Source organism: Tachysurus fulvidraco, chromosome 1 (genome assembly GCF_022655615.1).
Source record: "Tachysurus fulvidraco isolate hzauxx_2018 chromosome 1, HZAU_PFXX_2.0, whole genome shotgun sequence".
NCBI classification, from domain to species: Eukaryota; Metazoa; Chordata; class Actinopteri; order Siluriformes; family Bagridae; genus Tachysurus; species Tachysurus fulvidraco.
In genome coordinates this window covers 44780287-44805690 of record NC_062518.1, presented here as the reverse complement: position 1 = coordinate 44805690, position 25404 = coordinate 44780287, and the positions used below count along the sequence as shown (strand labels likewise).

The 25404-nt window shown below is 37.8% G+C and overlaps 1 protein-coding gene across 1 annotated transcript; it reads left to right on the top strand.

Moving 5' to 3' along the window:
* Positions 1-14774: 14774 nt before the first annotated feature.
* On the top strand, positions 14775-25011 carry LOC113643299 (E3 ubiquitin/ISG15 ligase TRIM25-like). The gene is made up of 6 exons (XM_047812759.1): positions 14775-15467; positions 16753-16848; positions 17000-17233; positions 22803-22962; positions 23232-23282; positions 24282-25011. The coding sequence occupies exons 1-6, from the start codon at positions 14877-14879 to the stop codon at positions 24812-24814; spliced, it is 1665 nt and encodes a 554-aa protein (XP_047668715.1). The 5' UTR covers positions 14775-14876; the 3' UTR covers positions 24815-25011.
* The last annotated feature ends 393 nt before the right edge of the window (positions 25012-25404 follow it).

Below are 25404 nucleotides of genomic sequence, written 5' to 3'. Positions count from 1 at the left end.
TCCTCTCTTTTTCTTTAATTTTTTTTTTTTTTTTTGTAAGAGCTACACTGAAGTAGTTTGATAAATTTCAGTCTTTGTGTGCTAAAAAGGCACAAGTTCCTGTAGAGATAACAATACACATTCTCCTTTTTTTTGGCAAATAAATGAAAAGCACGTCATCATCGATGTCTTCTCTCTTGCTGTATCAAAATCTCACCTACCTGTAGCTTTTACTCAGAGATGGTCCCAATAATGTGCTTAAAGTCAAGTCAAATTCAGTTAGTGTATGATTACATTACAAAAATGTTAATATTGTATCCTAAATTGTGGATAATTAAGCTAATAAGCTATATATCAAATGCTGAAGGAAATTTCTGGATTGTTGAATATTAAAACAAACAATAACAACAAGAACCGTACAGAACTGAAAACCGTGACCCTAAAACCATGATACGAACCGAATTGTCGGTTTTGTGAACCGTGCCACCCCTAATATATATATATATTTAAAAAAAGGTATATTTTTAACATAAACTTCTCCTTCTAGTTACACACTTTGTTCAATTCAAGGATAATTCATGCAATTGTATATTGTTCATGTGAAAGCATTAGAAGTGCAGTTTCTTTTCTCTCCTTATTGTTCAAGTGGTTAAGGTTGATTTGGGATTTAGAAAGTAATGAATAATAAATAGACCAAATTAGTAAGTAGACCAATACTTTCTAGAGATAGTAATTATTATATTAATCTAATTAGACTGGTTGAAGATGTAATTTGTATTTAGTAATTAAGAACTATTTTAGAGACATTTCCCAACTGTTATAAAATCAGAGGTGAAACCGGAAGAACAGTATTTTATTTTATCAGGAAACAACATAAAAATTGTCAGAAAGAGCTTAAGAGCGAGGCACACTTTCCTGACCGCTCTGCAAACAGTAGCCTTAATAATATGTTCTGCATCCCCAAAGTTATACACAAAACTACCATTTGCAAAGAAATGTAAGGCAATGCAAAGCATCTGCTCGGATGCAAGAGCACAGCCGCGATGGCTGATGTAAGGATGGATGAGATTATGGATCTTATTGACTGTAAAGAAAAACAGTACCGCGCAAATAAAAATTCATAGGGATGTGACAAAAATCCACTCTGGGCTCACAAGAATTAATACAGACTCTTCATCAACAGGATCGTCCATAAAAGGACACGCTATTTCATTCATTTTACATTTACGTCATTTAGCAGACCCCTTACCCAGAGTGACTTATACAGTATTTTGTTTCAATTTATACAACTGAGCAAGTGTGTCCACAAAAACTTGGCAGACCTGGGAGTTGAACCCATGACCTTCTGATCAGTAGTCCAGCATCTTAACCACTGAGCTACTACATTCCACATTTGCTTTGCTGCGAACTGCGTAACTGAAACGTGTGCAATGAATGAGGTGTTTAAACGCCGCTTCCTCTTTAAAAAGGGGAGTAGACCGAATGAAAATCAAGTCAAGTCAAGTCACCTTTATTGTCACATCACCACAGCTCATGTGCCATGGTGAGTGAAATTCTTGGGAGCGAGCTCCAGAAATTGCAGAACCATTTACATACAGTAGTTAAGAAACAGAAATTAGAACAATTTACAAACAGGTTTAAAAATGTGCAAAATGCTTAGTACCAGTTGAAATGTGCAAATGCGGAAAATGTGGAAAAGATGCAATGTGCTCATACATAGTCAGTACACACAGTGTACTACTAGACATATTTGCAATGCACTACCCATTATATACAGTATGAATTATATATGTGTACATATATAATGTATAAGTATAAATATAAATAATATATATGAGTATAAGTATTATATACATGCAATATATACATGTAACATGTAAGGTGCAACAGACTGTACAGATACAGAAATGTCCTGTGATAGATTGTTATATTAAATTAAATGCAGTGTGTGTGTATAGTCCAGTGTGTATAGATGCAGTATGAATGCAGTGTGCGTGTGTGTGTGTGTGTGTGTAGTCCAGTGTTGAACTGTTGAAGTTTGAGTGCAGTGTGTAGCATACCATATTGTGGAAGTATGCTGTATGCTGTGTTAGTTATGGCTGTTAATTAGTCTGATGGCCTGAACGAAAAAGCTATCCCAGGGTCGACTACTGCGGGATCGGATGCTGCGGAGACGTCTTCCTGAGGGGAGCAGAGAGAGCAGTCTGTGGGACGGGTGGCTGAGATCATTAGTGATCCTCCAAGATTTTCTTATACACTGCCTGTTGTAGATGTCCTGGAGGGAGGGAAGCTCACCTCCAACAATGTGGCTGGCAGTTCGTACAACCCTTTTCAGGGTATTACGGTTGCTAGCGGTGCTGTTTCCAAACCAGGCAGTGATGCAGCCCGTCAGGATGCTCTCTATAGTGCAGGTGTAGAATGTTCTGAGGATGCTGGGGCTCATTCCAAACTTCCTCAGCCGTCTCAGGAAGAATAGGCGTTGGTGTGCCTTCTTCAGAACTGCGTCAGTGTGTGTTTACCAGGTGAGATCCTCACTTATTTTAACACCCAGAAACTTAAAGCTGCTCACCCGCTCCACAGGTGTCTTGTCGATGGTGATGGGTCTGTGTTCTCTGCTCTGTCTCCTGAAATCTACCACCAGCTCCTTGGTCTTGTCAATGTTTAGTGAGAGGTGGTTCTCCTGACACCATTTAGTCAGGGTACTCACCTCTTCTCTGTAGGCCGTCTCATCGTTGTCGGTGATCAGGCCTATCACGGTTGTATCATCAGCGCATTTGACAATGACGTTGGAGCTGTGTGTGGCTGTACATACAGTCGTGTGTATATAGGGAATACAGAAGTGGGCTGAAGACACAGCCCTGAGGAGCACCGGTGTTGAGGATCAGCGGGGATGAAGTATTGCTGCCCATTCTCACCACCTGACTTCTGACTATCAGGAAGTCCAGAATCCAGTTGCACAGAGATCTGTTTAGTCCCAGAGTCTGGAGCTTCGCAACAAGTGTGGCAGGCACTATTGTGTTAAATGCTGAGCTGTAGTCCACAAACAGCATTCTCACATAGGTGTTCTTATTTTCCAGGTGGAAGAGAGCAGTGTGTAGGGTGAAAGCGATAGCATCGTCTGTGGAACGGTTGCTGCGGTATGCAAACTGTAGCGGACCAAGTGAGGCAGGCAGTACAGAGCAGATGTATTCTCTGAGTTTCTCAAAGCACTTACTGAAGATGGGTGTGAGAGCAACTGGCCTCCAGTTATTTAGGCATGTGATTTTATTTTTCTTTGGTATGGGCACAATGGTGGATTTTTTGAAACATGATGGAACCACAGACAGACACAGGGAGAGGTTGAAAATGTCTGTGAACACACCGGCCAATTGGGATGCGCATGCTCGGAGCACACAGCCTGGGATGCCATCAGAAACCGCAGCCTTGCAGATGTTTACCCTTCGGAAGGATCGGGTTACATCCACTACGGAGACGGAGAGTGCACGCACATCTTCTGCAGCAGCCACGGGAGCGCTCTCTGTGTGGGTGGGGTTGTGAGCCTCGAAACGAGCATAAAAGTCATTTAGCTCATCCGGTAGAGAGGCGGCAATGTTCACAGTCGCTAGTTTGTTCCCTTTAAAGTCTGTGATGTTGTTGATGCCCTGCCACATGCTTCTTGCGTTGTTGGTGTTGAAATGTTCTTCAACTTTGTTTATATATTGTCTTTTTATGGCTTTGATAGTTTTCCTGAGATCGTAGCTGGCTTGTTTGCGATCGTCAGGATTCCCAGATTTAAAAGCAGACATCTGCGCTGACAAGGCCGTTCGAACATTGCTATTAATCCACGTTTTTTGGTTGGGGTAGACGCAGATTGTTTTTGTCGGCACAACATCTTCTACACACTTCCTGATGAAACACGTGACAGAATCTGAGTACGCCTCTATGTCGTCATCAGACACTGCCCGGAACATGTCCCAGTCCACGTGATTGTCCTGAGGGCGGGTGCTTCCCGTTTCAGTTTCTACCTATAAGCAGGCAGGAGCAGAATGGACGAGTGATCCAATTTGCCGAAAGGTGGGGGAGGGAGGGATTTGTAGACATCTCGGAAAGGAGAGTAGCAGTGGTCCAGTACACGGTCACCACGCGTGTTGATGGTGTTGTTTTGGAGATATTTTGGAGCTATTGTTCTGAAGTTGGCTTTGTTAAATTCCCCTGTTACAATAAATGCTGCACCTGGGTGCCCAGTTTCCTGCTCACTTATATTCCCATACAGTTCCTTGAGTGCCTGGTCTGTGTTAGCTTGAGGAGGAATATAAACAGCTGTGATAATGACCGCTGTAAATTCCCTTGGTAGCCAGAATGGTCAACACAGAAGCATAAGAAATTCCAGATGAGGGGAGCAGAAGGATTTAATAGAGTGTAGGTTCCTTTCATCACACCATGAGTTGTTGATAAAAAAACAAACACCTCGCCTCTGCTTTTCCCTGTGAGCTATTTCGTCCTGTCCGAGTGGTGCATGGAGAACCCCGTGAGCTCGATGGCTGAGTCTGGAACCTCCGCAGACATCCAGGTTTCTGTGAGGCAAATAATGCAGCAGTCCCTCGTTTCTCGTTGGTAGGAGATACATGCCCGTAGTTCACAGAGATTGTTGTCTAGTGACTGAACATTAGCCAGCAAAATAGTTGGGAGAGGAGGTCGGAGGGGACGACGTCTGAGTCTAACAAGGATGCCGGCTCTCTTCCCACTTTTCCGGCGGCGTTTCCTTGGTCGCGTTCGTGCGGCCCAGACAAAGGGCTCCGATGCGGTGTTGGTAAACAAATCGCCAGCGTTCAAGAACTCAAAGTCCGGTTTCCGTTTCGCGACATAGGAACCTATATTTAGAAGCGTGTGTCTGTCGTAGGCAGTTATGCAAACAACTTCCAACACGCAGGACATCAGAATAACTAGAAAACTAGAAAAACCCAGAAAAACTCTGGGTTTACTGAAGAAAACCTGCTCCCGACCAGATTAGGTCCACAGAGTAAGTTACTATGTTAAGTGACTCTAAGTTACGTCTCTTTCAGAAACGGGCTTAACTTAACCTCCCTTTCTGAAACAGGAAACCCAGAGGTTCCCTTATTTCAGGGTTAACATACTCAGAGTTTTCACTTAACCTGCTTTCTAAAACAGGCCCCTGGTGTCTGCAGGTTTATGTTTGACCACAATCATAGATATATACACTATATGTCGCCTTGTATACGGCAGTACGTTGGAACAAATGCGTCAACTGAGCCGCCATCTTGGTACAGGGGACCTCCTCCTCTTAATGCATTAGTGTCAATGTTGGCAAAGGAATAAAATCACCATAAATCGTCACGAATTCCATTTTCTTGTTTGGTTTTTTTTTTTTTTTTTGGTCATTCCAAAGGTCAGACATGTATTTATCATTAAGTCCAGAGAAAATTTAAGGTTTTGATATTAAGATAAACTACTTTTTCCACAATATAATGCATAGTGCTAGTAGGTGTAAGTTTATTACTTACATTCCTCCACTAGAGTAAACATCAAATGAACAATCACTACTTACCTTATAGCCTACTGCATGCAACACTGCTACAATGGTGTGACTATACATGCAGGTGGAAGCAAATCACAAATTTGAGAAGAACATAATATGACAGTGCCAAAGACTGTTCAATCTTTTATTTATTCTTTTCCTGTAATATGTTTGCAACATTAAATAAGTAAAGTCACATAAACCAAAAAAAAACCCCCACAAAGTTTGACTTTGAGGCTGAACTGCCAACCTAACTCGTGACATCCTTCCAGAACTGTCATCTGAGTTAACTACTTAAAAAAAAAAAAGTTCAGTATCCCTGCAACAACACAACCTTACAGAGTTTCTTCATGATACTTTTGCTCTGCAGCGGCAGAGTATGAATCTTTGTGACATGGTGTTGTCTCAATTTATGAAAGGCACAGACAACCAGTGAAATTAAGCTAAAGCGATGGTTGTCTATACCATCTTGAGGCTCAACAACATGATCACGAAGACCAAATATTTCCTCAGAGGCTACTTCTGCTTTCACGACTCTGTTTAATAGAGACACTGGGCACTGATGGGCTGCTGAGTTGATGTTAGAGGCCCGTCGGATGCAGTGCTCAGCCAAGCGAATCACTTTAACGGTACCAAAAACACAAATATCATAAATACAATAAAAACAAAACAAATATAAACAGCAAGTCATATTATATATATTTTTTATTAACATAAGATAAAAAAAATCCAAACCCTTTTCAGACATAATGTCATTATGATGAAGTAACTTGATAAAAGAGCATTCTTTTTGTGTTAAGTCCAGGACAATCTAATAAAATATGTTTGACAGATAAGGGAATCTTACAAAACATACATAAAGTTGGGTCTTCACCTTTTAAGCAAAAAAAGCATGGGCCAATTTTTAATGTACTTATTAAGAGCTTCGGAATCTACAAACATTGTCTGTTTTCCTAACTGTCAAAAACTAATGGGTAACTAGCATGGATTAGCTGCGGTCATTAACCAAGGACTAAAACAAACCAATAGAACAAGAAATATAATTTCCTAACATTCAATATCATAAAACACATTCTCACTTGTGAAATGTAATCCCTTGCTGTCTGGTTTTTAGATTTGTTTAACTTGAACAACCATATGCAGCACAGACATCCGGCATCGTCCATGCATTTGAGGGAAAGAAGCACCGTACAAAGATGGCGGCAGTTTTGACACATTTTTAGGACCCCAGTGCGACATCTAGTGTGTATATATCTATGGACAACAATAAATAGAGCTGTTTCTCATAATACATGTTTCTGTTTAGTCTACTGTGTATCTTTATTAGTCGTTGTTGACTTCAGACTGGTGAGACAAAACGTACTCGGATGCATTCGAGCGTCTGTCTATGCTGTCTATGCATGCAAATGATTAATCACAAAAAATTTAACTGGAGTTTAAATTAAGAAATGAACATTTTTTTTATCAGGGTTCATATGCTATACAGGAATTCTGTGCATGTGAAATATATCAGTCTGTGTGTAATGAATGGATATAATATACAAGTTTCACTTTTTGAATGGAATAAGTGAAATAAATCAACTTTTTGATGATATTCTAATTATATGACCAGCACCGTACAGTATGTCTTGTTACTGCACAGAAGCAGTTGTTGGCTCTGCAGGGAAAATACCAGCAGAGAATCCATGAAAGAGAGAAAGAGCTTCAAGAACTAACAAAAGCTGTGGAGTCTCACAAGATGAGTTTCTGGAACAACAACATCTGGATGCTACAAGAGCACTTTCTTCATCAGTCTTGTACAGAAACCTACCTGTAATCACAGTCGCAATTCTGGGCTTTCAGGAGAATATCTGATTAAGAAACATCTTCTCTCTCTTTTGGTATCCTAACAGCGCTCTGCTGAAACGGCAGTGCAGGAAAGTGAGAAGACATTTACTGATCTGATCAAGACTCTTGAGAGAAGACGCTCTGAGGTGGCAGCATTGATCAGAGCTCAGGAGAAAGCTGCAGTGAGCCAAGCTAAAGAAGTCATGAAGAAACTGGAGGAGGAGATTGTAGAGCTGAAGAGGAGAAATGCTGAGATGGAGGAGTTTTCAAATGTAGAGGATCCCATTTATTTTCTCCAGGTAATGTCACTTAGGCCATCACATAATGTACAGTATGTTTGACTTACTGCTTGTAAGTTAATACTGTACTTCTTGATGACTACTTGAAGCTAAGACCTAGATAATGACATACATAGAATGGACGAAAAATGCATCATTTACTCTCATTGCGTGGTTTTGGTTGAAATTTCCTCCTGAATGCTTATTTTGACACAGTGGTTCAGAGAGAGTAGACGCCACAGAATCACACAGGCTTAATTTCAGGAGAGGGACATGAGATCTGCTTGTACTGTGGTTAGACCTTGCCAGCATACATATATGGGTTAATACACAGTTAAGCTTTAATTTATGTATCTTTGAATACACACCATGTCATTAGCTACTACAGGTGGCTAGTGGTTAAGGCATTGGACCACTGATTGGAAGGTTATGAGTTTAAATCCCAGGTCCACCAAGTGTTGCTGTTGCAGTCCACCACTGCTGGGCCCTTGAGCAAGGCCCTCAATGCAGATGCAGTTTTTGTTATTTCCCCACATTTACATTACAACACAGTAAAAGTATTTTCTTTGCCTAGCAAAAGGGTTAAGGGGCTTGCTCTAAGGCTTGAACCATGATCAACAACCATGAGCCTTAGAGGGACAGCTGCATTACTGTTTATCATTACTGTTTAATTGGGTGAATTCGAGGGCTTGGATAACCCCTAGTCCACATAGGCTTGGTATCAATAGACCTGGACCTATATCAAGCTGGAGATAGGACCCTATCTGTCAAGTGAGAAACATCAGATCACTGGGGAACAATCTTAACCCTCATGCAGAAATCCTAAGCAAATTAGGAGCGCTGAGTCATGTTGACCTTGTCTGTTTTGACTGTTTATACAAAATGAAGTATATATGATAGCCTTTTTTCACCCTTTTTGTATAACTTGTTTACAACATATTAACATATATTTAGCAAAACGTTTTGTAATATTTGGTATAATAAACCTCATTAATATGCAAAAATGCCTCATTTTCTAGTAAAAATAAAAAACAACAGAAATGTTGAGTTAATGCACAATTACAGGCTGGTATATTGTTTTGAAACCATTTTAACCATTCTTAATGTCAGTAAATAACAAAACTAAATTCAAAATCAAATTGACTTAAATGCTTATAAATCAAAAATTCTACAATGATCACCATTCTGTGTGATCAGCTTACATTTGTCAACATTTTACACTTATGTCTATTTTGCCTACCAGATGCCATCTGATCACCCAAAAACGGGCTACACACACACACACACACACACACACACACACACACACACACACACACACACACACACACACACACACACACACACACACCACTCAAAAACATGGCATAATTTATTATGAATAAAACTTTCTTTACACCTCTTATGCTTTTTTTTTTTATTATATTTAATTTATAAACCATAAACCTCATGAAATTATGCCATGTTTTTGAGTAAAATAAGCAGAAATGATTAAATAGTATTTTGGATAACCACTGGCTGGTGTATGTCAAACATCCCCAGGTCAAAGCTGACTGATGCAACTAAATTCATTAATAAGAGAGAGGAAACAAATATGATTTGAATATGAAAACACAATGTGTGTGTGTGTGTGTGTGTGTGTGTGTGTGTGTGTGTGTGTGTGTGTGTGTGTGTGTGTGTGTGTGTGTGTGTAAAGCTTGTTGGTAGAAGAAGAAGAGAAGAGAAGATATTGTCCCCAGCTGGACAAATGCATATAACAAGTGTGAAATATTTAGTGACTGTGTGTTTTGGGTGCGTGTGTGGATATTTTATGCGTGCATTTTTGTGACTGTGAGTATGTTCATTCCACTGAAAAGGGCAAAAGTGTGACCTACTGTATTGCCCCACTAAATGTGACCGAGTCAAACTCGGGATGACTTGAGGAGGACAGTATTTATTTTACGAACACATAGTTCAACGAAAATAGACAAAATTAATTTTACTTGCAAAGTTCATAATTTGGAACAACCCTGGTAAATTTCAGGCAAATATGTGGAAGGAAACCCAAGTTATGACACATTAAACTTTCCAGATGAGTCAAATAGACCCCAGGTCTGCACAAGGGTTAATGCATAAACAGATTTTTACCACAATCACAATCATACAAAATTCCTGTTAACTGTAATTCTCAGTTTCGGCATGTGACCACGTTTACTAAGTTCTAAGATCTACTGACACGTTTTATTCGAAAACTACTATTACTTGTATTTGAATGTGTACAAGCAGTATTCTATGATATATGACATGCAAAGCATGTGTTTCTCTTTGTTTTTCTGTCTTTGTGCAGAACTTCCGGGCCATCTCAGCTCCTCTTCAACATGCAGACTTACCCACCATCACAGTGAATTCTCTCCATACGTTTGAAGATTTAATAAAATCTGTGTCTCAATTGAGAAATAACCTAGAAAACCACTACAAAGAGAGGACTGAGAAGATGTCAAGTCAAGGTAAGCCCTAGCTATTCTCTCTCCAGCTCAGTTTATGTAAACGTACATACACTGTGCCTGTAATATCATTTAATGAAAGGGTCAGTGAACGAATCTAAACTTTACTGAATGGAATCAAAAGATTCAAGTCACTGAGATGAATTAAAAATATCACCTCTACTTTGGATGTAAAACTACATTCTGTACGATTGAGTGTATTTGTAGCAAATTACACCTTTGACTGAATAATTCCCTTACAAAATGCTGTTTTTGTTCATTTGTGAGTTTGTGATTAACTGTGTGCTTGTAACTGTGTTTATCTAGTGAAGAAAGTTCGAGTGATTCCCCCTCAAAGCAGAGGAGAGTTTTTAGATTGTAAGTGTCTTTCATAAGCACACACACACGTGCGCACACACACAACTTTGGAATACTTCTTTTGAAGACTGATCAGCTTCATTAAGAGATCCTTTCAACACAAGCGAGCGTGATGTTTTAAATGTTGCAATGTTTACATAAACATTAATTTTTACATTAATGTTTACATTAACTCACAAAAAAAGAAGCAAAATTCCCACTCCAAGATCATACATTTTTTCAACTATCCCAAGCACAAATGTTAAAAATGGTTGTTAGGGAAACAAACTTACTGATTTTGCAGTATAAATATCTGCTATATATGGATGTTCATTTTCTTGACCTGGCAACCATGCTTGCTGAACAAAAGAGCAAGTGGCACTGTTTAGTTATACGCATTCCTTCCCAGGTCTCTTTTTAAAGTGCATATATTTTTGTCATTCTTAAATGATTGTTCTCCAATTATACTAAAATACACTGTTCTCAGAAACTCATGCAGTCATTATTTTGAAGTGGATCCTATTTGGACTTGCAGCAGTTTCATAGTTTTATAGTGGATTCTGATGATTGTAAAAAAATTCATTATTATTATGTGGCTATTGCAACTGTAGACTAAATAACAGTTGATTTGGTAATTCATTGTTGTTTTAAAACAATTAACATCATATTAGACAGAAGTCTAATAATAGCAGTGTCTTATAAAAACATCAGCAGGAAGGGAAGCAGTAATGAATGTGCGTTTGGACGTAATGATAAGTCCTGGAGTTTGCTGTGCCAATCATCTTGTTACTCATTCTTACATAACAACCAAGAAACTAAAATCCGCATGAGCTCCATCCCCTCTGTGAGTGTGTGAGTGAATGAGAGTGTGTGCTCCATCCCCAGTGTGAGAGTGTGTCTGGACCCTGTTACTGGGAGGTGGAGTGGAGTGGGGGTAATGGGGTTTATATATCAGTGTCCTATAAAGACATCAGCAGGAATGGAAGCAGTAATGTATGTGTGTTTGGACGTAATGATAAGTCCTGGAGTTTGCTGTGCCAGTCATCTGGTTACTTATTCTTACACATCAAGCAAAAAAAACTAAAATCCCCATGACCTCCAGATCCTCTACAATAGGAGTGTTTGTGGATTACAAAGCAGGAACTCTGTCTTTCTACAGTGTCTCTGACTCGATTAAGCTTCTTCACAAAGTTCACACCACATTCACTCAGTCTCTTTACCCTGGATTCAGCCTAAATCACAAATCAAAAGTCCAACTGTGCCACCAAAAAAAAGATGATTTTGAAATAGATTATACCTGATTGAAACACCTTAAATTAATATAAAAAAATAAGCCATGCTATCTTTAAAAAACAAACAAACAAACAAACAATAAAAAGCCTTCATAATGGTGAGAAATTAAAATGCTTACTTTAAAATCTATAAAGAAAGAGGTGTGAAGAGGTAGTACAGGCATTGTTGTACATTCTCCAATAGCTGTATCATCTGAAATCCTCTGAGATGTGTGTTCAGGTACGCTCTCTACACTTCCTCCATGTAGACCCATTCATTATTACTGGTGATCAAACTTGGTGCACTGGTGTCATCAGCAGTGGTAGCTCACTAGTTAAAATGTAGGACTACTGATTGGAAAGGTGTCCAGTGCTGCCAAATTGCCACTAGACAAACCCTCAGCTGCTCAGTTGTATGAAAAATTCTGATAAATGTTCTCTCTAACATGTCAGTTGTTTGTAGTGATACTGAAACCAAGTGTAAATAATGCCTCAAGCAAGATCCTGGACACAAGCACAAGCCCTCTAGTAACGCAGCCTGATTTACATAAATTGTACATGTAATTAATGCTACTATAGTAAAGAGGATTCAGAAGCCTACAGTCATCAGGAAATAAATCAAGAAGGTTCCCAGCCCAAAGCAGCAATTCAGCTTGTACTTTATTACACAACTGATGGAATTCTGAGCTAATAAATACCCACATCTGTATATTCCATGTCTGTATCAATGCCTTATTGCTAACGCTGTTCAAACTTCATTTTAATACAATTTTCTAAATAATGATTCTCAATGTTCTATTTTTATTGTTATACCTTTAACTATTAAAAACAAAATTTAACCAACTAATTTTCCTTTTACTAATTATCAGTGATGCATGTTTTGATTTTTGATGCATTTTTTTACTTGGAGAAGAATTCAGTGTGATTAGATTTTACAGAAACACTTATGAAACATCTTATGGAGAAATTGGACTTTTATATTTACACCTTTTAGATTCCAATTATGTTAAAATCTAACGAGTAAATAAAAGGTGTTATGTATTTTTCTGTTTGTTTTCTTTCTTTATCTGTATTTTCAGCTGTTTGTAGTGATAAAGATTAGTGCATGATTGAGCAACTTGGATGATGTATAATGGAGCTGTTGTATATTAAACCAAGTGTAAATAATGACTCAAGCAAGATCCTGGACACAAGCACATGCCCTCTAATAAAACACCCTGATTTACCCTATGTACATGTAATTAATGCTAATATAGTGATAATGATTCAGAAGGCTACTGTCAACAGGAAATAAAATCAAAAAGATTTCCAGCTTAAAGCAGCAATTCAGCTGTACTTTATTACACAACTGATGAATTTCTGAACTAATAAATACCCACATCTGTGTATATCCCATGTCTACATCAATGCTTTATTGCTAACACTGTTCAAACTTCATTTTAATACAATTTTGAAAATAAGGATTCTCAATGTTCTATTTTTATTGTTATAACTTTAACTATTAAAAAAAATCCAACTCATTTTCCTTTTACTAATTATCATTGACACATGTTTTGATTTTTGATGCTGTTTTTACTTGAAGTATTCAGTGTGATTAGATTTTACAGAAACACCTATGAAACATCTTGTAGAGAAATATGACTTTTATATTCACACCATTTAGGTTCCAATCATGTTAAAATCTAATGAGTAAATAAAAAGTGTTCTGTATTTTTCTGTTTGTTTTCTTTCTTTGCCTGTATTTTTTCTTTTATCTTTTACAGCCTGAAACTGCTCACTGTGTTTAATATCACTTCGGATAAACTAGAACTCAAGATACAAGAAAAACAGGGTTGCGGATAATGTTATATAATGCATTGGCATCTCATTTGTTTTTGAAATGTACTTTACTATGTTTAATAAACTTAACTAGAATTGCAGAACTAATGCATTATTCTGACTCCACTGTTATTTTACATACATCCCCCAGTCTAGGTTTATGGGAAACAAGGAAACAAGGAAAGAAAAAGATGCAAAAATTAAATATTAGCAGTGAACCAAGAGCTTCACTCTCCAGCTTTATCTCATGGCTCCATCTCCATTGAGATCAAACCTGCAGTTAATAGCATATGCAGTCATCCATTAAGACAGAGAACTTAATATATATATATATATATATATATATATATATATATATATATATATATATATATATATATATATATATATATATATATATAAACCTATACTACTTAACAAATATCCGTAGTACACATATACTGTACAATCATCCCTAACGTGAATTATTGAAGAAATTAATAAAAGAATACCATCACATTGTTAAACATGATTTTTTTTCACCAAGTTTCTGTTTTAAAAATTCTGTCCACTTGAAATAATCAATAAAAATTGAAATAATGAGAAAAAAATTGCTTTTAAAATTTTGAGTTCCACAAAATAAAACATTAAAACCAGCTGTCCCTCCTAAGATTTTTAGAAACATACACATCATACTCTAATCAAGCCTGGAGGCCAAAGCTAGAGAGTAAGGTTGAGTTTTTATGAATTGTTTTATATATTTATTTATAGTTATTAATTCCATTAATAAAATGTAAGGTTTGCATTTAGAATCTCAAAATCTTCCCAATATATTTTTCTATCTGAAAAACAATCTCGTTATTAACCTCTCTTATTTTCCTTCCCACTTTTCCAAGTCGCTGCTTCTCTGGGTTGCCAGATCTATGATTATCACACTGGGTGTGAAAATATTGAGTCAAGGTTTATTCAAGTTTGGATTGCAGGTATTAGATGTTAGATTGGATACTTGGATACTCCATTTTCTAAAATGAATATGGTAAACCACATTTTCTTTAAGAATGTTCTTGTTTCACTGATTACAAAAACCTTATATGTTGGGTTACTTTAATATTGTTATATTGTTGTCTAATACAGAAGTGTATAGAGTAAAATAGAATGTTTTGAAATCAGGCTGAGTTTATAGATTTTTTATTTATTTTAAAATGTAGATTATGCCACTTCTCTCACTCATAGCTGGCAACTTTCAGGGAAACAAAACTGAAACTAATCTGTCCCTGTTTATTTTTTCCCCCTTTTCTTTATACACACCTGTCTCCCACACGGCTTTTACAAACTGAACCAGGAAGTGTGAGCTGCTGTCACTGACTGAGAGTGTTTGGTTTTCAGTAAAATGGCAGAAGCGAATATTTTCGTTGCTCAGGATCATTTCAGCTGTCCAATCTGTCTGGATCTACTCAGGGATCCAGTAACTCTTTTGTGTGGACACAGTTACTGTATGCTCTGTATTAATGGCTGCTGGGATCAGGAGGATCAGCAGGGAGTCTATAGCTGTCCTCAGTGTAGACAAACCTTCACTCAGAGACCTGTTGTGAGTAAAAACACCATGCTGGCTGATGTAGTGGAGATACTGAGGAAGACAGGACTCCAAGTTACATGTCCTGCTCAGTGTTCAGCTGGACCTGAAGATGTGGAGTGTGATTTCTGTATTGAGAGTAAATGCAAAGCCATCAAGTCCTGCCTGGTGTGTCTGGCCTCTTTCTGTGAAACTCATCTCCAGCCTCACTATGAATCTCCTGCCTTTAAGAAGCACAAGCTGGTCGAAGCCTCCAGAAGACTCCAAGATCAGATCTGTTCTCAGCATGACAAACTGCTGGAGTTTTACTGTCACACTGACCGGCATTGTATCTGCATGTTGTGTATGATAGATAAACATAAAAAACATAATACAGTATCAGCTGCGGCAGGACAAGCTGAGAAACAGGTAACCGTGTCTTATATTTCTCTTCTATTAATAATCGGGGAAGCATCAGTGTTGGGGTCAGTCAATATTTTAAACATTTAGCTTAAATGTGTTCACTGTGAAACTGTAGCACACTTTATTGGAAAGAAAACATATACAATGTTTTGTCCTATTACATAATTATAGTTATTTAAAAAGCTTATAAAAAGTTTGTATTGAGGCAATTTAAGACTATAAAATAAAATAAAATAAAATAAAATAAAATAAAATAAAATAAAATAAAATAAAATAAAATAATAATAAAATAATAATAATAATAATTTGAAGGCAGTCAAGTATAAAAATAGCATTTGAAAAGGCCATAATCATTTTGAGCTAGAATAAGTCAAGACACCATAAACTCATCAGTGAAATTGTGTGTGTTTTTGGTTATTTTGTTTCATACAATAATGACATACTGCATATTTAGATATATTTCTCTGTACATTTAAATATATAAACTCTCCTTTATAATATAAATACTTCTCTAGGCTTGACATCTTTAAGAAGTCACTGATTGACTGCAGGGATTGTGATAGTAAATTTCTATGTTTTCATTTTTATCAATATGAATTTTTATTATTATCTTTTGCATGGCCAACGTTAGCCATGTTCTGTGTGAGTTCAGGGGAAAAGGCTATAAAATGTATGCCAGTTGAATTAAAAGGGCAGATAGGAATCATTCATATTCTTTTGTATGTTGTAAACAAGTTTTTTATTTAATGGTTAATTTGAAACAACTGCTCATTCATTAAACTTTATTTCTGAAAATCCATTACATATATTACTTAAGGATATGCAACATAGGTGAGAGTATGTCTATAATCCCAACTGGGCTCCAGCATTTTTTCCAGCATTGGAATAAATGGTCATCACACCTCTGCAGGTTTGACAACAATAAATAGAGCTGTTTCTCATAATGCATGTTTCTGTTTAGTCTACTGTGTATATTAATCTTAATGTTGTTGACTTCAGACTGGTGAGACGAAACATACTCTGATGCATTCGAGTGTCTGTCTATGCAGAAGCAAATTATTAATCACAAAAATTTAACTGGTTTTTAAATTAAGATTTTTTTTTATTTTTTTTTATCAGGGTTTATATGCAGGAATTCAGTGAATGTATACTACTGTTCAACACAGAGCACAGGCACATTTAGATTATATAACTATTTTAAATGTTAATGAGTTTATTTAATAATTATGATGAATGCACCTGCAGTCTGTACACTGCTGAATTATATTTATATAGTCTTGTTACTGCACAGAAGCAGTTGTTGGTGGTGCAGGGAAAATACCAGAAGAGAATCCAGGAAAGAGAGAAAGAGCTTCAACAGCTAACAAAAGCTGTGGAGTCTCACAAGGTGAGTTTCTGGAACAACAACATCTGGATGCTGAAAAAGCCGTTTCTTTATCAGTCTCTTTGTACAGAAACCTAATCACAGTCACAATTCTGGGCTTCCAGGATAATATCTGATTAAGAAACATCTTCACGCTCTTTTGGTCTCCTAACAGCGCTCTGCTCAAACGGCAGTGCAGGAAAGTGAGAAGACATTTACTGATCTGATCAAAACACTTGAGAGAAGACGCTCTGAGGTGACAGCACTGATCAGAGCTCAGGAGAAAGCTGCAGTGAGCCAAGCTGAAGAAGTCATGAAGCAACTGGAGGAGGAGATTGTAGAGCTGAAGAGGAGAAATGCTGAGATGGAGGAGTTTTCAAATGTCGAGGATCCCATTTATTTTCTCCAGGTAATGTCACTTAGGCCATCACATAATTTACAGTATGATTGACTTACTGTACTTCTTGTAAGTTAATACTTCTTGATGACTACTTGAAGCTAAGACCTAGATAATGACATACACAGAATGGATGAAATGGCATCATTTACTCTTATTGTGTGGTTTTGGTTGAAATTTCCTCCTGAATGCTTATTTTGACACAGTGGTTCAGAGAGAGTAGACGCCACAGAATAACACAGGCTTTATTTCAGGAGAGGGAAATGAGATCTGCTTGTACTGTGGATAGACCTTGCCAACATACATGCATGGGTTAATACACAGTTAAGTTTTCAATTCAAGTAATTTGTATAGTGCTTTTTTACAATTGACATTGTCTCAAAGCAGCTTTACAGAACATAAACATAGAACAAAACGTTAATATAAAGAATAATATACAGACTAATAGAGTACAAAATTCTAGATAAATATTATATATATATATATATATATATAGTTATCCCTAATGAGCAAGTCTGAGGTGACTCAGGCAGCAGTGGCAAGGAAAAACTCCCTTAGATGGTAAAGGAAGAAACCTTTAGAGGATCCACACTCAAAGGGGAACCCATCCTCATATGGGTGACACTGTAGGGTGTGATTATAAATATACAGTCAAACAAATGTTGTATTGATGCAAAAGATCACATGGAGTTCACATCTCCTCTACAGTATCACCCGTAGATCTCTAGATGCCTCAGGATTCTCACAGAGTCGACCTCATCTCAGTGGAGGTCCAAAATCTTCATCGCACGGAAGACAATCAGAGCTGGTACAATTTCTGGATGCCTCGGGATGGGTAGAAAGAGAGAAGCAGTGGAGAGGGATTAACATATCTGCTGTTCATAAAATGTGCAAGTCTGATATAATGCACAATATTATGTAGTGTACAATATTATGGGATGTATTATGTTTACGCCTGACTAAAGAGATGAGTTTTTAATCTACATTTAAACTGGGAAAGTGTGTCTGAGCACCGATCACTATCAGGAAGACTATTTCAAAGTTTGGGAGCTAAATAAGAAAACGCTCTACCACTTTTAGTAGACTTAGATATTCTAACTACCAGAAGTCCTGACTTTTGTGTTCTCAGAGAGCATGAAGGATTGTAACGTGTTAGAAGACTAGTTACTGTAGATACATGGGAGTTAAACCATTAAGAGCCTTGTATGCAAGTAACAACGGTTTGTAATCAATTCTAAACTTAACACGTAGACAGTGTAGAGATGATAAAATTGGGGTTATATGATCATACGTTCTTGTCCTAGGACAACCACCTAGTATCATGTTACAATAGTCCAGTCTAGCCTCTTACGGGTCGACAAAGTGACCACTAGGGGATGACCCAGAAACAAGCTTCAATTCAACTTTAAAGCATCCAATCCTCCAAAAACATGAAAAAACCTATTTACCTAGTAAAGTTTATACTCTCAATAATTTTTTAAGCCCACACACAAAGCACAATATGATTCACAGCCTTCATACAATTAGAAAAATTTTTTGGACAAAACTGACCTAGGTGGCACTAGACCGGTTTTTCCCTTAACTTTAGACGCGTCTCTTTCTTCACTGGGGTAATATATTCCAACACACATAATCCAAAAAAATCCACACAGGTCCAAGGAATTGAAATCTGTAAGCCTTTTAATCCAAAACGCTCTGGTCGCGCCGCAAATATTCCGTTAGTGTTCTGAAAACTGGAAACAGAAGTGCGCCATCATCTCGTTTTGCCGCTCTAACTTCTAATTGGGATATTCAAAAATTCAAAGTCTATTTATAGCCCAGGTCCTAACGAATCAAATAAGCCCTCATTTGAGCCAATCGGTGCTTGTATGGCAGAGATAGACGGCTGAGAAGCCAATGGTGGCATGACCTCATTTTTTGGGAACCCGCCTTTGACTGACAATTACTCCTTCCAATAGCAATTGGGCTGGGACCTATACAGCTGTTTAGCCAATAAGCAGACGATTCCAACGCTATGCAGCATGCCATATGTTCTTTGACTGTGTCTGCATGAACTGGATGCGCAAAAGAATTCTTGCGTAATCCCTGACCTTTTGTCCCTCTCACAGCTCAGGGTGTCAAGTTACAGGCCTGTTTTCACACCAGAGTGATAGAGAGAGAGTCTATGCTTGTTTTAGGTATTTCAGACTGAGCATGCAGCCTTACTAAGTTATATAGTAAACAAGTACACAAAAACGCTGCACCCGACGACCATGGCCGTAGAAAAATATTCATATAAATCCAATTTTGGGTCTTTTGACTTGAAATTTTTTTTGGTCCCTAGCATGTTCCAGAAATATAAGATTAATCAGTTTATCAGGTAAACAACCCAGGCGGATATGAAAACCTGCATTCTAACCCCTGTAACTTTGTGCCAGTAAGGCCTAGAATTAATCTGAAACTAGAGAATCTCTTCTTTCAAATGAGACCAGGCTCACCCCTGTGTGTTAAAGTATGTGGGAGCTGTACCACTTTTTGTTGGGCAAGTTATATAGGCGGAGATCCTTAAGAGGCTAGAGGTCATGAATGCATGAACTACAGTAGCTTCTCAGCATACTGTAAGATACTGACAGGATGTTTCTCAGCTTGCCAATATTTCTAAGGTGGAAGAAGGCTGTTTTTGTAGATTGGGCGATAGGATTTTGCTAATACAGCACCTTTCACTGTCGAGCTTCTAGTAACAGTACAGCCCTCTAAATGGAAGTTGAATTGTGAGAGTTTCTGTGTACGGGTTTTTGGAGAGATGAGTAGTATTTCTGTCTTCTTGGAGTTTAACAGAAAATTACAGCTCATCCAATCTTTTATCTCTCTAAGGCACTGAGATAATTTGGACAATTTTGCTATTTCATCTGGTTTTGATGAGATATATAACTGTGTATAATCAGCATACAGTAACAGTGGAAATTAATCCCATGTCTTCTAATGATGTTCCCTAATGGAAGCATGTATACCGAGAAGAGTAGAGGTCCTAGGACTGATCCTTGAGGGACCCCATAATTAACTGGCAATAAACTGGAGGAGTCACCATTTAATTCTACAAAATGATATCGATCAGACAGGTTGGAGCTAAACCAACTTAAAGTCTGTCTATGAATACCTGTGTAATTTTGTAAGGGATCTAGGACAGGGGTGCCCAACCAGTCAGAGACCAAACCATTTTTTTACTGTGTTACCACAAAGCGCCACATCATACACATGGGCACACATGATCATCACCTTTTTTCCCTGACATTTTCAGAGCGAACTTGACACAAATTCTTTACTCAAATGATCTTGCTCCTACTGGGAAACTTTGAGGTATTTTCATCCACTCACATGCGTGTTTGATGAAAATACCGTATTGACCTCAAGCGAAACGAACATGCATATTAAAAAGACACAAATACAAACTTCGGTATGAACCTAAGAGCCGCATGAAACCGGGCAAAGAGCCGCATGCGGCTCGGGAGCCGCGAGTTGGCCACCCCTAATCTAGGAGAATGTTATGATCTATAGTGTCGAATGCAGCACTAAGGTCAAGTAGAACTAATAAGGACATACAGTCTTGGTCCGAAGCTAGGAACGAGTCATTTGTAACTTTCACAACTGCAGTTTCTGTGTTCTTAGTTGAACAGACACCACCTTTTCTAGTATTTTATATCAGATGTGATATACTGTAAGTCCGTAATTTGATAGTTCATTAGGATATAAAATAGGTTTCTTAATGAGGAGCTTAATAACTGCCAACTTGAAAGATTTAGGGACATAACCTTAAGATAGCGAGGAGTTAATAATATTAAGAAGAGGCTCAACAGCTTTATGTAACACTTCTTTCAGTAATTTAGTTGGAATGGGGTCTAATGAACAAGTTGTTGGTTTAGCTGTAGTAATAAGCTTATCTAACTCTTCTTGTCCTGTACTTGTAAAGCACTGTGTTTGTGAGTGTAGAGCTTTAGATAAGACTGGGTCACAAGGTGCTCTCACATGTTGAACATCACCTATTTTGTTCCTGATGCTTTAAATTTTTTCACTACTGAACTGTGATTTAATAGTGTGATCAGATCTCTGTTGTTTTTGTTAACCCTCTGGGTCCACAGGCTCGCAGGCGCGTTTTTGGCGCTTTTTTCCTCTTCAACGTGAAATCCACTTAAAATACTCTGTCATTCATAATCATACACATACATGTAATACATCATTCGAAACTGTGAAGTGAACTGTGAACTTTTATTTGACTGCCTTCATAATAACAACAAAACGCTGTGCTTTTGGCAAATAAAGAAAATAACCAGGGTGTGCATTCAGACATCTCTGTCTCCTTGACCATCTTCCTGAAACACGTTACAAACATGAACTGATAACTCCGTCAATACTTTTCACACGAACATGATACATATGTCTAATGAAAGCCTGGAATGTCTACTTTTAAATGAGGTAATTAAAAATCGAAAGCAAATATTGTCTTTTTGTGTAATCTGTATTTATATCCGTCTCGAAACCGTTTCGGAGGGCATTTACACCTGGTCTTTTTACGATCGGATAGCTGTCGGATCACAGAAAACGCATGAAGTGACCAGGTGTAAAAACCCCCTTTCTGTCAGCCATACCAGCTGTACATCAGTTCTCTTGAACTTCTGAAAAGTAAAACATAACAAAGTATGATCTTCTTTGTCAGGCTCTTCATGCTTTTTTCCAACTCTCTAGGTACATTGTCTGATCCGTGATGTCTTCATTTGTCAGGACATTTTATTTTATATTAATATTTAAGTCCCTCACCTCCTCAACATGGGCCTCTATCTTAATCAAGTTTTCATTTATTTTATTTGGATATCTTTTCCTGTCCCTTTGTCTATCTTTTCTAATTTTGCGCTTTGCTCTTCTAGCCCGTTTAATCTCTCTCGGTTTCCTTATAGAGATGTTCCTTTTCATGATAGAAAAGGACTTTGCAACTTCACTCCACATCTCATTCTTTCTCCAATTTCCTTCAACACATTACAACACAGTAATTAAGGGCTGTGCTCTAGGGCTCAAGTGGCAGCTTGGCAGTGCTGGGGCTTAAACCATGTTCAACAACCATGAGCCTTAACCACTTGAGCTTCCATTAACCCATTATAGATGACTTAAAATGTATCAAAAGGTTGGACAGCTGCATTACTGTTTGCCGGTAGAAATTGGGTTAATTTGGGGGCTTGGTTAACCACTAACTTTGCAAAGTCCACATAGGATTGGTATCAATGGACCTGGAACTAGACCAAGCTGGAGACAGGACCCTAACAGTCAAGTATGCAAAGTCATGAAACACCGGATGAGTTTGAGAAACATCAAATCACTGATGAACAATCTTAATGCATAAATATATTTTATTACCACAATTACAATCATACTAAATTCCTGTTGACTGTAATTCTCAGTTTCGGCATTTGATCGCGTTTACTAATGTCTAAGATCTACTGACACGTTTTATTAGAAAACTACTGTCATTTGTATTTGAATGTGTACAAGCAGTATTCTACGACATATGACATGCAAAGCATGGGCTTCTCTTTGTTTTTCTGTCTTTGTGCAGAACTTCCAGGCCATTTCAGCTCCTCTTCGACATGCAGACTTACCCACCATCACAGTGAATTCTCTCCAAACGTTTGAAGATGTAATAAAATCTGTGTCTCAATTGAGAAAGACGCTAGAAAACCACTACAAAGAGAGGACTGAGAAGATGTCAAGTCAAGGTAAGTCCTAGCTATTCTCTCTCTGGCTCAGTTTATGTAAATGTACATACACTGAGCCTGTAATATCATTTATTGAAAGGGTCAGTGAGCAAATCTTAACTTTAGCGAATGCAATCAAAACATTCAAGTCACCGAGATGAATTGAAAGACCACCTCTAATTTGGATGTAAAAATATGTTCTGCATGATTGAGTGTATTTGTAGCAAATCTTTTTTGACCTTTTTGACTTTTGTTCATTGGTCTGTGTGCTTGTAACTGTGTTTATCTAGTGAAGAAAGTTCGAGTGATTCCCCCTCAAAGCAGAGAAGAGTTTTTAGACTGTAAGTGTCTTCCATAAGCGTGCACACACACACACACACACACACACACACACACACACACACACACACAAACACACAAACACACACACACACACTCACACACACACACACACTCACACACACACACACACACACACACACACACACACACACACACACACACACACACACACACACACACACACACTAACACACACACACACTCACACACACACACACACACACACACACACACACACACACACACACACACACACACACACACACACACACACACACACACAGACACAGACACACACACAAACACACAAACACACACACACACACACACACACACACACACACACACACACACACACACACACACTCACACACACACACACACACACACACAGTCGAAAAAAAATCGTCATAGAAGCAAAATTCCCACTCCAATAAATTTTTGAACTAGCCAAAGCACAAATAAAATGTTAAAAATTGTTGTGAGGGAAACAAACTTACTGATTTTGCAGTATAAATATCTGCTATATGTGAATGTTCATTTTCCTGACCTGGCAACCATGCTTGCAGAACAAAAGAACAAGTGGCACAGTTGTATTGTGTATTCTTTCTCAGGTCTCGTTTTTAAAGTGCATATATTTTTGTCATTCTTCAATGATCGTTCTCCAATTATACTAAAATACACTGTTCTCAGAAACTCATGCAGTCATTATATTGAAGTGGATCCTATTTGGACTTGCAGCAGTTTCATAGTTTTATAGTGGATTCTGATGATTTTTTTTAAAAAGAAATTCATTATTATTATGTAGCTATTGTAACTGTAGACTAAATAAAAGTTTCTTGATTTGGTAAATCCATTGTTGTTTTAAAACAATTAACTTCACATTAGACAGAAGATAATGGACAAAAGTTCATATCATGGGGTTAAATAAAGTTATGTTCAGGAATTTTCTTCTTTAAATGTTAATGATGTGGTGTTTTTTTTTTTCTCTCCATCAGATTCTGTTCAGTTCACACTGGATCCCAATACAGCAAATTTGTACCTCAGTCTGTCTGATGGGAACACAGTGGTGACTAACTGTTCATCATTAGTGACATACTGTAGTTCTCCAGAGAGTTTTGACTGTTACTCCCAGGTGTTGTGTAGTGAGAGTGTGTCTGGATACTCTTACTGGGAGGTGGAGTGGAGTGGGGTTAATGGGGTTCATATAGCAGTGTCTTATAAAAACATCAGCAGGAAGGGAAGCAGTAATGAATGTGCGTTTGGACGTAATGATAAGTCCTGGAGTTTGCTTTGCCAATCATCTCGTTACTCATTCTTACACAACAACCAAGAAACTAAAATCCACATGAGCTCCATCCCCTCTAGGATAGGAGTGTTTGTGGATCACAAGGCAGGAATTCTGTCTTTCTACAGCGTCTCTGACACGATGAAGCTCCTCCACAAAACCAAGAGCAAATTCACTCAGCCTCTTTATCCAGGGTTCATGGTCAGTTCCAAGTCGACTGTAAAGCTATGCCGTCCTAAATAGATTTTTTACGGAGATTACACAAAGTTATGAACAGTCACCAGGCTTTCCTTTTTGTTTCTCTATTTTTGAGTAACAACTTTACTTCTCCGCCTTGTGTGTGTGAAGTTTGCATGTTCTCCCTGTGCCCCGGGGGTTTCCTCCGGGTACTCCGATTTCCTCCCCCGGTCCAAAGACATGCATGGTAGGTTGATTGGCATCTCTGGAAAATTGTCCGTAGTGTGTGATTGCATGCCCGATGACACCTGAGATAGGCACAGGCTCCCCGTGACCCGAGAAGTTCGGATAAGTGGTAGAAAATGAATGAATGAATGAACTTTACTTTTGACTGCCAGTGAAGACTTACTGTATGTAAAGTTAAATCACTATCTGTTCACAGGAAATTTCACCATATCAATGATTAAACCTCTTCTTTGTAAAATTACAGCATTTCTTTCTTTTTATTATTATATCTTAACTTATGTGGTATGTCCACCATATGAGTCCATCTGCATTATTGTGTTTCCATTACAGAGAACTAATTAACACTTTTTTAACCTATTCAAGAGTTGATTTGAGAATTCAGGAGTATTATAAATACATAAAACTTTCAG

Bases quoted from the DNA above. Each gene is read 5' to 3' on its own strand.
- LOC113643299 (XM_047812759.1), top strand. From the start codon at position 14,877: ATGGCAGAAGCGAATATTTTCGTTGCTCAGGATCATTTCAGCTGTCCA. The intron at 15,468-16,752 runs GTAACCGTGTCT...GTTACTGCACAG, and splicing joins CAGGACAAGCTGAGAAACAG to AAGCAGTTGTTGGTGGTGCA. The intron at 16,849-16,999 runs GTGAGTTTCTGG...GTCTCCTAACAG, and splicing joins AAGCTGTGGAGTCTCACAAG to CGCTCTGCTCAAACGGCAGT.